This window comes from Dipodomys merriami, unplaced genomic scaffold (genome assembly GCF_024711535.1).
Source record: "Dipodomys merriami isolate MVZ:Mamm:240054 unplaced genomic scaffold, mDipMer1.0.p SCAF_91, whole genome shotgun sequence".
In the NCBI taxonomy this organism is placed as follows: Eukaryota; Metazoa; Chordata; class Mammalia; order Rodentia; family Heteromyidae; genus Dipodomys; species Dipodomys merriami.
This window is the reverse complement of record NW_027206524.1, coordinates 487,074-500,122: the sequence shown is the minus strand read 5'-3', so window position 1 is coordinate 500,122 and position 13,049 is coordinate 487,074. Positions and strand designations below refer to the sequence as shown.

The 13,049-nt window shown below is 41.6% G+C and overlaps 1 protein-coding gene across 2 annotated transcripts in view; it reads left to right on the top strand.

Annotated features, from left to right (window-relative positions):
* The first annotated feature begins 540 nt into the window (after positions 1 to 540).
* LOC138821336 (dolichyl-diphosphooligosaccharide--protein glycosyltransferase subunit STT3A) overlaps positions 541 to 13,049 on the top strand; it is a 29,312-nt gene continuing 16,803 nt past the window's right edge. The window contains exons 1-6 of one of the 2 annotated variants that reach the window (XM_070013484.1): positions 541 to 640; positions 3,832 to 3,958; positions 4,656 to 4,716; positions 9,415 to 9,536; positions 9,883 to 10,028; positions 12,667 to 12,757. In XM_070013484.1, coding sequence (XP_069869585.1) covers positions 3,871 to 3,958; positions 4,656 to 4,716; positions 9,415 to 9,536; positions 9,883 to 10,028; positions 12,667 to 12,757 — 508 coding nt within the window. In that variant the 5' untranslated portion in view covers positions 541 to 640; positions 3,832 to 3,870. Of the gene's footprint in view, positions 641 to 1,124; positions 1,146 to 3,831; positions 3,959 to 4,655; positions 4,717 to 9,414; positions 9,537 to 9,882; positions 10,029 to 12,666; positions 12,758 to 13,049 lie in introns of those variants that run through there. The other variant, XM_070013485.1, reaches the window with a different exon arrangement.

Genomic DNA, 13,049 nt, shown 5'->3' with positions numbered 1-13,049 from the left:
TTTTTGTTTGATTTTAAGGCGTTTCTTCAGCAAATTAGGCAAATCCTGAGCAAACTGGGACTAGGAAGTGTATGGGTTCTCACTGAGAACAGGCAGGGCACCCTTTCCTCCTCCCCTTTAAGCTTTTATCAGGTCCGTGTACCTTAAAAACTGGCCCACCAGCAGTCATCAGTACCCGCAGTTACGGATTTGGACGTTGGTCAGTTTCTCCGAGTAATTTCCGCTTCTGGTCACGTGTCTAGGGCAAACTGGCCACGCCTCCCCACGCGTCTCCTTCCGGTCCGCAGACGGACACGTCACTCCTCAGCGCTCAACCGAACTCCTCTCAGCACGTTCTTTCCGCGCTCTTCACTCTCATGCACCCACCTATGACAGCTCGGTGAGAGCTCTAAGTCCCGCTTCTAACGCTTTAGTGATAGCTGTATCGCCCAATTAAGAAGTGGGAGCGCCGCTGGGTCCACGCCTCCCGATTTGACAGACAGCGCTGTAATCCTATCGCCCTCCGGAAGCGTCCTCTTGGCTCAGAGTCAACCAATGTGAAGCGACCTGGGAGGTGGGACCCGGCCGTTGCCAGGGTTGGGTGCGCCATCTGAACGGATGGCCAAGCGAGAGCAGCGGATTCTGAAGGAACCGTGGCCAGGTGAGAAGGCCGTAGGGTAAAACTTGAGAATTAGCTCCGGGTGCAGTTTATGCGTGTAGCGGGTGTGAACGAAGTGCAGGAAGCAGGTTCTGAGGGGGGGGTGGGGAGCAGAGCTTGGGGCTTTGCCCTGGAGGGGGGCGTGGGGTGTGGTGTGGGGACCCCCCCCCCCCGGAATGGAAGGAAGGCTGGGAGGGTCGGCGGAGCGGTGCAGGGGGCGGCGTGGGGACGGGGCGTGGGGTCGAAGGGGGCCTGGGACGAGTTCGGAGGGGAAGCCACGTCGGATGCCGAGGTCGGGTTGGAGGGGGAGGTCCCGCGGCGGGTGGGGTCCGAGTGGTAAGCCCTGGGGCGGGACCTGAGGCGGGAGCCGAAGTAGTGGGGTGGGGGAGCCAAGTGGAGCCGGGTGAAAATATGTGGGAGAACGGGGCGGCCTCGGAAGCCAGAGCTAGCCAGGGGGACAGGATAGCAGTTCCTAGAGCACAGCTCATACGGAAAAGCAGATGCTGAAGTAAGTGTGTGTGTGTGCGTGTGTGCAGGTACTGGGGTTTGAACTCCGGTCCTAGGCTCTGTCTCTGAGCTTCTTCATTCAAGGCTGACGCTCTCCCACTTGAGCCACAACTTCACTTCCCGTGTTTTGTTGGCTGAGTAGGGATAAAAGGTCTCACTGGATCCTAACAGGCTTTGAACCTGGGTCCTGGGATCTCAGCCTTGTGAGTAGCTAGGATTTACAGGTGCAAGCATCGACTTGATGCTGATGTTTTAAAAGAAAATGGTCTTTGCCCTTATTTGCCTTGGAGACGTGAGAAAACGACCCGAGACCCCAAAACTCAATCAGATTATATTACCACCTCCTTTACTCGGGTTTCAAGTCGAGATCCCTCCCACGTATTTGCTTAACTTACTCTTCAAGTGTGGTGTGGATTATATCAAACTCAGTGGTGTTAGATTTGTTTCCGTTTCAGTCATTCTAGAAAAAAGAGCTGCAAACCTGAGACAGGACTGGCTTCTTGGCTTCTCAGGTCTTAAATGCAAGATAGGCTTCCCTTTGGGATTGTAATTAGACACACACATCTAAAAAGGTCCTTCTGGGCCAGTTAGACTTTGTGGTGTTGGTGTGAGGAATATGTGATACTTCAACCCTGCCACCTAGTTCAGTGTGACTTTTTCCCCCTCTTTTCAATAAAAGTAGGAAAAAGAAGAGGAATAATACTGGCTCTTTTAATTTGCTTCTGTATAGTTTTGAGTAATTTTAACATATCTTTTTTTTTTTTTTTTGGTCGGTCGTGGGGCTTGAACTCTGGGCCTGGGCACTGTCCCTCAGCTCTTCAGCTCAAGGCAAGCGCTCTACCACTTGAGCTACAGCGCCACTTCCCGTTTTCTGGTGGTTTATTTGAGATAGGAGTCTCACCGTCTCTCCTGCCCGGGCTGGCTTTGAACTGCGATCCTCAGATCTCAGCTTCCTGAGTAGCTAGGATTACAGGCCTGAGCCACCAGCGCCCGGCAACATATCTTTCTTTAATTTTTTTATTCCTTCCTCTTTCACCAATAGCTGCTGTGGTAAATTGGTACATGCAACTGTTCATCAAATGAACCCCATTCAGAACAGTGCACAAACTGCTTCCCTGGACGTTTTAATCCAGTTTTTTTCCTCTGACCTTTTTTCTCTTCAGTAGGAAACATTTTCTTTCCCTTTAGATTATCATCTGGTGCCGTGAACTGTCTCTGTGTCATGGAATCATTTAAGTCAGCCGGGTTCATTATGAAGATGGGATGCCCTGAAATCTGCTTGAAAGGGCAATAGATCTGAGTAGTAGTTATAGTGTGAATTATGGCACTCAAAGTACAGTGGTCTCTGTGAATCTTTCTTCATGAGTGCTCCATTGCACCTGAATTGGTGATTGCTCATGCAGTTTACTTCATAAAATCTCCGTTGGAATTTGGAACAGAAAGAAGCTTATAGGCAGTCAGTTGAAACTTCAGTTTAGAGCTGGAAATTATGCGGATTCAGTCATGATTTCTATTTTTCCTCTTTCTATTTTCACTTCTGTACTTAATGTTCATTCCCTACTTGTTTTTATACATTCTTGGATTTCTCCAAGCTCTTTCTTTCTTCATTTCATTAACTTTTTTTTTTATTGTTGTTTGCCATCTTACTGATTTTTGCATGTCTTCCCTCCACCATGTTTTTTTGCTTTTATGTTTCTGCTTTATTCCTATTGTGCAATAATTTGCTGGTTGTTTTTGTGTACTTAGTTGTGAAGGAATGAATGGGAAATAGAATTATAATTTTTGTTTTTTAAAATGTGGTACTGGGAGGTGGAACTAAATGCTTCTTGTAAACTAAACGAGTGCTCTACTGCTAAGCTCTATTGCTTTGTCCCCTGTTTTGTGCCAGTACTAAGGCTTGAACTCACGGCCTTGAACTCTCACTTTGCTTCTTTTCTTTTTGCTGGAGCTCCACACTTGAACCACACCTACAATTTCAGCTTTTTGCTGGTTAATTGTATTAAAGAGTCTTGGATTTGTCTGCCTGGGCTGGCTTTTGTACCTGTTTCTTCATTTCTCAGCCTCCTGAACCACTGGCATCTGACTTCTTCAGCCCCTTTGTAAAATTTTTATTTTGAGTCATGGTCTCACCAAGATGACCAGGCTGACCTAGAATTTGTAATCTTCCTGCATTAGTCTCCCAGGTAATGGGTTACAGCATGGTAACCAGTTTGGTATTAACTTTTGGTTACTCTGTTTTAGATCTGCCTTGTAGACATGATTGTCTGCTTCCTTGCTTTACCTCAGGCAAAGCTTGGGTCTTGGTATTACCCTAGTGTTTTCATTAACTTATGTATATTAAGATTCTTTCTCATCATAAAAGATTGAAGTTGCCAGGCACCGGTGGCTCAGGCCTGTAATCCTAGCTACTCAGGAGGCTGAGATCTGAGGATCATGGTTCAAAGCCAGCCCGGGCATGGAAGTCCATGAGGCTCCTATCTCCACAAAACCACTAGAAAACTGGAAGTGGCACTGTGGCTCCAGTGGTAGAGTGCTTGCCTTGAGCTGAAGAGCTGAGGGACAGCACCCAAGCCCAGAGTTCAAGCCCCACGACTGACAAAAAAAAAAAAGAATAAAGAAAAAGAAAGATTGAAGTTAAGTAAATTGAGGGTATTCAATATCATATGGTCTTGACTTTTGTATTTTAGTTATTTAAGTATTATCTGGTGCAACCCATTGATGTCAAGATGACTAAACTTGGATTTTTACGGTTGTCCTATGAGAAGCAGGACACACTTCTAAAACTTCTCATTCTGTCGATGGCTGCTGTGTTATGTGAGTATTCACATGGACCTCTTCCTCTGGGGAAGGAAAGAAAAAAACCTTGAAAAGAATTGAAAATGCTTTTCTTAAAATGCCTTGTTTTGGCAGGTTGCTATTCGTTACTGTAGTTTTGTGAAGGCAAAATAAAAGACACAAAAGCATGTAAGAATCAAGGCTGGTCAGAAAATGGGAAGTGTACTATACCAGTTCTGTTTTCCTCATAGGACCAAAAGAGAAATGAGGACCATTGGATACTAAATTTTATAAAGGACAATTCTACTTAGTACTTATCTCAGTGACTTTTTTTTAAACCTTAGTATTTTTGAAATTCTCTTGAGAATTTGCTATTTTTTTTTTTTTTTTGTTTTTAGATTTTCTAGCTCTTCATGAGTTTGACATACCTTTTAGTTTGGTCTAAGAGTATGGTTAATTTGTATATGTTCCATCTATGTAGAAGATAATCTAAGCTCAATATAGTGTAAGTAAATGTAGTGTTATAGTTCTGTGTATGTGCTGTTTAGTTGGAAATATAGATGCCATAGTGTGACTTTGTTTCCAGTATGTTAGGGAGCTAGATAAAGATTTTATTCAGTATTTCCTAGATCCCTGTGTTAGAGAATTCATTTTCTCTATAAGGCTATTTACTGATCTTCTTCTTCTTCTTTCATGGCACATTATCACTAAAATATTTGTTCTCTGGTTTTTGTAGCTTTCTCCACTCGTCTCTTTGCTGTCCTGAGATTTGAAAGTGTTATCCATGAGTTTGATCCGTGAGTATCTTTGCTTGAACTAGTATTAGAGTAAGCTCACCTTATTTCTGGATTTATTTCATGTGTCTTTGAGCAAATGTAGTTTTAAAAAAAGCTTTGCTATGGGGCTGGGAAGGTGGCTCAGTGGTAGAGCGCTTGCCTTGCATGCATGAGGCCCTGGGTTCGATTCCTCAGCACCACATAAGCAAAAAGAAAAAAGCCAGAAGTGGTGCTGTGGCTCAAGTGGTAGAGCACCAGCCTTGAGCTGAAAAGCTGAGGGACAGCGCCCAGGCCCAGAGTTCAGGCCCCACAACTGGCCCCCCCCCCCAAAAAAAAAAAAAGAAAAAGCTTTGCTATTTTTTTGCTATTGCGTGTGTGTGCTGGTACGGGGCTTGAACTCAGGGTATGGAGACCATCCTGGAGGTCTTTTGCTCAGGGTTAATGCTTTACCACTTGAGCTGGAAGCTCCACCTCTGGTATTTTGTGGTTAATGAGGATAAGAGACTCATGGACTTTTCTTGCCTAAACTGGCTTCGAACTGTGTCTCCTTAGTAGTTAGGATTACAGGCATGAGCCACCAGTGCCTGGCTTTGTTTAAAAAAATTATTATTACTATTATTAAAGTAGTTGTTCAAATGAGTTAACAATTCCGTAAGAAAAAATAGTTTCTCAAGAATATTTTTTAAAACTCAGTTGATGTAAACAAACTCTTAGTTCTGTTACCAATTTTAAATTGTATGTCTTCTGCCGAGTGTTCTTTGTCCTTAATTTTGTCAAACTATACCTTCCCCAAATCAACTGCTTCCTAAAAAGCAAGGTGAAAGTTAGGATAATCTTCCTGAGCCAAACACATAATGTGTTTTAAGAGACAAAGTGAATGTTTTAGGTTTGCTGAAAGGCTGAATGATTTTAGTGGAAGTTGAAGTTGGGTAGTGGTATAGGAAAAAGGAATCAAACATCTGTAGTACAGTATTGAATTTTACATAGCCTGAGCATTCAAATTTCTTACCTTAGTAGCAGTCTCCTTGGAACTGGATGCCCCTGGGTACCAAGGATTTGCTGTATTTTCCTTTGGGAGTTATTTAAGTTCATGGGTTTCAGATGCAATTTCCAGTCAATTCTCAGTGATAATGTATTTTCAGTACATTATGAAAGCCCTGTGAGATTTCCAAAGGAGATGATTATATCCTCTTTGGTGGAATTGAACAGATGAGTCCTGTGAACTCAGAAAATGTGATGGACATTGTTGTTATGCCTGCCTATCACTTAAGTTCTGGCTAGACTAAGAGAAGCCTGGCGTCTCTTTGGTCAAGAGTAATGTTGCAGATTGAGGGAAAAAGGAGTATATTTAGGGCTCTAAAGGGAATTACAGTGTCATGAACTAGAGATTAGGACTTTAAAAAATTTGATTTAATCATTTATTTAATAGAAATTTAGCTTATTAAATCCTAAGGTGGTATGAAATACTAAAACTAAGAGCTGGGTGTGGTAGTATGCTCCTGTTCTACCAGCATTGCAGAATTGGAGTCAGGAGGATTGTGGAGATTAACTATGGCTAACTAGTGAAACCTTGTCATAAATAAGGAAAAAAAAAAAAAAACTAGTTTGGTTAAGGATTTTGTTTATTAGATTAAAAATGATACAGACCCTCAATATTAATAACTAACATTTGCTAAGCATTCAGTTTGTTCCAAGCACTATTTTACAGATGACTTCTAAATCCTTGCAGCAACTGTGTGAGATATATTTACTATTAGCTCTTTTTACTAATGAAGAGATTCAGGAGTTGTTATATACATTCCAAGATTGGAACATAATGTCTTAACTTCAGGGCTGATTTCGCTATATTATATTGCCTAAAGTTGAGGCTTAGGAAGAGTTTCAGGAGGTGTTTTTGTTTTTGTTTTTGTCTTTGTGGGTCATAGGGCTTGAACTCTGGGCCTGGGCGCTGTCCATCAGCTCTTCAGCTCAAGGCCAGCGCTCTACCACTGGAGCCACAGCACCACTTCTGTTTTTTTTCTGGTGGTTTATTGGAGACAAGAGTCTCATAGACTTTTTCTGCCTGGGCTGGCTTTGAACTGCAATCCTCAGATCTCAGCCTCCTGAGTAGCTAGGATTACAGGCATATATTACAGGTATATATAAGTTATAGGAGGATGATGATAGAATTTCATTTTGACATTTCTAGTCATAAATACAATGTGTTCTACTCAATCTCAAATTATCACTCTTCCTTTCCCAGAATCATAGATCATTATTCTATGTCTTTTTATGTTTTTGATCATCCTATAGTTTGAATTTAAGGGTTTGTTCTTGCTAGGCAGGCATTCTACCACTTGAGCTATGACCACGGCTCTTTATGCTTACTTTTTCACATAGGGTCTTGCATTTCTTTTGTCTGGTTGGCCTGGACCTAGGTCTTCCTATGTATTCCTCCCGGGTAGCTGAGGTGACAGGCTTGAATCATGTAGCATTTTGTTGTTGTTGTGTTGGAGTCTTGTAACTATGTCTCAGCTGATTTTGAATATGATCCTCCCAATCTCTGTCTCCACAATAGCTGGGATTACAGGCATGAGCCACTGCATCTAGCCCATTTATTACAAAAGTAGCCTATTTGATTTTGTACATTTGCACTTAGAAATATAAAAGGTTTATTTAGCTTAAATTTTTTATTATTATAAAGGTGATTTATGGAGGGGTTACAGTTAGCTATTTTAAAAAAGCTTATTTGGGTGGATGTGTGGCTCAAGTATTAAAGTGCTTGCCTAGCTAGCAAGTGTGAGGTCCTAAGTTCAAATCCCAGTAGTACAAACAAAAAAACCTGTACATTTGTAGAGCATTTGCTGAAAAGTTTAAGATAAGCAACTAATATGTTAATTTATTGCTATGTAGATATGTGTGCATATGTGCACACATACGGGTCTTGGGCTTGAACTCAGGGCTTAGGTGATGTTACTGTTACTGAGATTCTTTTCCTCAAGGCTAGCAGTCTACCACTTGAGCTACAGCACCACTTCTAGCTTTTTCTGAGTGGTTTATTAGAGATAATGAGTCTCACAGACTTTGCTGCTTGTTCTGGCTTCAACAGTGATCTTCAGATCTCAGCCTCCTGAATAGCTATGATGATAGGCATGAGCCACTAATGCCTGGCTTTATGAACATATTTTAAGTTACTCTTTTTTTTTTTTTTTTGGTCATGGGGCTTGAACTCTGGGCCTGGGCGCTGTCCCTCAGCTCTTCAGCTCAAGGCGAGTGCTGTACCACTTAAGCTACAGGGCCACTTCCTTACGTACATATTTTAAAGGATTTTGAGGTATTACACAAATTCTTTTCTTCCCTTCCTTCTTCCCTTCCTCCCCTTCTCTCCTTTCCTTTCTCTTCCCTACTTCTTTTCTGCTTTCTTACCATTCTGTCTCTCCTTTGCTTATCTATATTTCTTCTTCCCTTTTTCATTGAACCAATGGCTTCATGCATACTGTGGCAAGTGCACTACCATTTGATCCACAATCCCAATCTCCCTCCCCCCCTTTTATTTTTGATCAGACTCTTTAGGAATTCTTTCTTAGACTTTACATAGAGAAATACTGAGATGAATTGTTAGCAAAACCAAAGGTATCCGTTGTGTAATCATAGATCTGGAAGGGACCATAGAGATTATGTGACTTGTCTTCTTTTTGCAGAATAGGAAATGGGCCCCAAAGCATAAACCCAGTCAGACCTTCCTTTGTCTCACTGTGCCTTGTACTGGTAGGACACATTCTTTCACATGTTGATTGCCCTTTTTCCTCATCCCTTCTGTCTCTCTGACAGTTCTCAAAATAACACTCATCTGTGATGAGTTGAGATTGCTGCCATCTGCTGCTTCTCCTTACTTAGGCTACCAAAACTTGACTGACCAAGGAGAAAATAGGGTTAGGGAGGCAGGCAGAGAGGATGGTTAGTTATGAAAAGCTGAGCTAATTAAACCATTGTAGTTTGACACCCATTTATTTAATGCTTTATTTTTGCCTCTGACCCCCACCCCTCCACACCCCATTTCTTTTTAAATGAGAAACCAAAAAAGACTTATATTGCTTATATCTAGAACAATAGCTCTAAGCATTTCATGTCAAGTATTTTTTTGTGTAATCTATAATTTTATGCTACAATGTAGGTGGATTATTTGAAATAATAGGAGCAGGCCTTGTTAAAAGTTTTAAGACTCACTAAGTTTTTGTTACAGTGTGGGTTGAAATTTTTTCCATTCTGCATATGGTTTTATACCAGTATTGTGAAGATGTTCAGTACTTAGTGTAATCCATGTGTTCTTGTATGTAGTACAGAATTTAAAAAAGAATGTGTTTCTGTCACTTGAAGAGATCCAAAATCCACTAGAGTCTACATTTCAGTGGTCTTATCTTTTGATTCTTTGAATTTTTTTTATTGGTTCTTTTTCCTGCCACATCCCAGCCTGGTCAGATATTATACTTAAATGCTTTCTGGCAATATTAAGATGTTACTCACTTCCTTATGAGAAAAACAATGTATTCATTGAGACAGACACAAAGTAGAAATAAGTAGGAGATTAATGTTAATGTCCTAACCAAAGAGATAATTTTTGGTGCCAAATGTACTTTTATTCAAGTAATGGTAAGTTTCTCAATGAGGAGCAATATTCTCTACACATTAGTAAAAGTAAATAGGAAGAAGAGGAGACAGTTTCTTTTTTTCTTCCTCTAGGTATTTTAATTACCGGACTACTCGGTTCCTGGCTGAGGAGGGGTTTTACAAATTCCATAACTGGTTTGATGACAGGGCCTGGTATCCATTGGGACGAATTATTGGAGGAACAATATATCCAGGTGAGGAGAAAAAGATTAATAAAAAGTAAATATAGTATTTAAATGACACAGACTAGTTTATTTTTAATAGTTTCATTTTGTAACACTAGTAATTTTATCCTGATTATAGATTTCCAAAGAATATCTTATGGACTGGAGAGTGGGTGGTTTTTCATGTATTCTGGACTTATGATTAAATTTGCAGGAGAGATGATTAGAAGACTACTGACTACATTTGTTGTGTTAGTATTTTTCTGGTCATTTGTCAAGACCTTGTAGTCACTCTTATCAATATTTGAATTGGCCCTTTATCTCAAGTTCTTCATCTTACTGGGACAATCTAATGCCTTTCTTCTTCCTATTATAGGCCTAATGATCACATCTGCTGCAATCTACCATGTGCTCCATTTTTTCCACATCACTATTGACATCCGGAATGTGTGTGTGTTCCTGGCTCCTCTTTTCTCCTCCTTTACCACCATTGTCACATACCACCTTACCAAAGAACTCAAGGTGAAGTCTTTGGGGTGACAAGAAGCTTGGGAATGTGTCATTGAACTTTGCTAGTAGATGCTGGAGGATGGGGGACTGAGAAGCTTAGAAGGGCAGGGAGACAGGCTAATGACAGCACCTATTGGGCTGAATTAATTCTGCATTCTCCACCTAGAAGGTATGCTTTTTTTTTTTTTAAATCATTAGCCACTGTTTTCCTTTATGAAAGGCATTTGGAAATAAAATGTTAATTTCTTTATAAAGAAACAAACATTTAAAATTAAAAATAAAAGGTTTAGATTTTGAAGCCCTCACTATATAAGGAAAAGGGGAAAAACCCTGTATGAAGCTTTCCAAAGTGGTTAGTTATTTCTACAGAAAAGAATCACTTAACAATTATGTGGGGTTTTTTGTTGTTGTTGTTGTTGTTTGTTTTTGGTCATAAGGCTTGAACTTTGGGCCTGGGCACTGTCCCTCAGCTCTTCAGCTCAAGGCCAGTGCTCTACTACTTGAGCCATAACACCACTTCCGGTTTTCTGGTGGTTAATTGGACGTAAGAGTGTTACTGACTTTCCTGCTCCAGCTGGCTTTGAACCGTGATCCTCAGATCTCAGCTTCCTGGATAGCTAGGATTACAGGTGTGAGCCACTGGTGCTGGCTATCTATTCTTTTTTTTTGGGGGGGGGGTCTAGTCGTGGGGCCTGAACTCTGGGCCTGGGCGCTGTCCCTCAGCTCTTCAGCTCAAGACTAGCGCTCTACCACTTGAGCCACAGCGCCACTTCTGACTTTTTTCTTTTCTTTTTTTTTTTTTTTTGTCGGTCGTGGGCTTGAACTCTGGGCCTGGGCGCTGTCCCTCAGCTCTTCAGCTCAAGGCGAGCGCTCTACCACTTGAGCTACAGCGCCACTTCCGGTTTTCTAGTGGTTTATTGGAGATAGGAGTCTCACGGTCTCTCCTGCCCGGGCTGGCTTTGAACCGCGATCCTCAGATCTCAGCCTCCTGAGTAGCTAGGATTACAGGCGTGAGCCACCAGCGCCCGGCTACTTTTTTCTTTTTGCTTATGTGGTGCTGAGGAATCCAACCCAGGGCCTCATGCATGCAAGGCAAGCACTCTACCACTGAGCCACCTTCCCAGCCCCTCTATTCATTTTTTTAAAAACATTTATTCAGAATTCCTAAGCCACTTATTGTAATCTACTTGACAATGCTTTTTCCCACCCAGGTTTGCTGATCCTGGTTTCCTGAAGTCTATTTTGATCTTTGGCTATGGTGTTAGGGAAATACAGGAGACAAGACCAACTAGTAGGAGTGTTTAGGAAATTTGTTTAATTTGGAAAATTTTTTGTCCTTTTGCTGCTCTTGTCCTAAATTTAACTCTTATCAGTAGACAAGTCTTTGTGTGTGTGAGGTAGAGTGGGCAGAGTCTCATTATGCAGCCTAGTTGGTCTGGCACTTGCCATAAAGCCCTGGTTGGCCTCAGCCTACCAAGTGCCTACCTAATAAGTCTGGGTTATATTTTGTTTCTTTGCTGAGCTAAAAGATGACTTAAGCTCTTAGCATCTTCAGTCCAAGTGAAATAGAGTCTTGCTTTATATCCCTTGAACTCAAGGGATATATGTCTTTGAACTTAAAATCTTCCTACCTTAGCCTCTTGAGTACTGCCATTACAAGCTTTTGCTACTATGCCCAGCTGTCTTTTTTAGCTTTTTAACTTAGATACTAATTACTTTCTTCCTTTGATATGTTGCATTTTTAGAGGCTTTGCTGGTGACTGATGTTTGTGTGCTGTATATCAGTGTTAAAGGGAAGGACTGATAAGCCTGGGGATTTTTGCAGACAACCCATTCTGGGGCAAACTGATGTTTTCAGCTGTGTGTGTGTGTGTGTGTGTGTGTGTGTGTGTGTGTGTGTGTGTGTGTGTGTGTGTGTGTGTGTGTGTGTGTGTGTGTGTGTGTGTGTGTGTGTGTGTGTGTGTGTGTGTGTGTGTGTGTGTGTGTGTGTGTGTGTGTGTGTGTATCTATCTCTGTATCTTTGTATCTGTGTGTCTCTTTGTTTCAGACAGGATCTTAGGATGTAGTTCAGCTTGGCCTTGGATTTATGCATTAGCCTGCTAGGATTGTGGGCATACACCCCCATTCCCATAAGCTCACATTATTAGTCTGTCTCAAGTGTGCGTGTACTTAGTTTAAATTTAGTGATTGAGTGTCATGATGGGAACTTGATTGTGAAATTTCCAACTTTTTTTTTTTTTTTTTTTTTTTTTTGTCGTCATGGGGCTTGAACTCTGGGCTTGGGCACTGTCCCTGCACTCTTCAGCTCAAGGCGAGTGCTCTACTGTTTGAGCCATAGTGCCACTTTTGGTTTTCTGGTGGTTTATTGGAGATAAGAGTTTCACAGATTTTCCTGCCCGGGCTGGCTTTGAACCGTGATCCTCAGATCTCAGTCTCCTCAGTAGCTAGGATTACAGGCGTGAGCCACCGGCGCCCAGCTCCAGCTTTTTTTTCTGTGAGCATTTCTCACATCTACTTGGGAAGTTGTTGGACTTCCTCTGGGCCCATTATTAAACAGACTAGGAGTAAACAGATTGAACTAGGAGGTATTCATTCTGTTCTTTGAGAGGTGTGTTGGAGTTAACTCCTTAGTATTTCTCTTTTCTTACAGGATGCAGGGGCTGGGCTTCTTGCTGCCGCCATGATTGCTGTAGTTCCTGGGTATATTTCTCGATCTGTAGCTGGATCATATGATAATGAAGGTAAGATTTTAATTGCTGAAGGAAATCTGTTTATTATCTAACAGAACTTCATGAAGTGCAGTAGTATCTGGCAATAATAATAATAATCCTTAGCAATAATAAAAATGGTATCTGATGAGTAGACTAGAAATGGGCAGGAAAAGTTCTCAGAGAACTTCTGTTCGCCTTCTGTCATCTCTTCTAAAAAGGTAGTGAGAATTTTATGTATTTGCTAATACTGGATGACACTTGAACTCGAGCCTTTTGCTCTTAGCTTTTTCACTGAATGCTGGATCTCTGACACTTGAGCCAC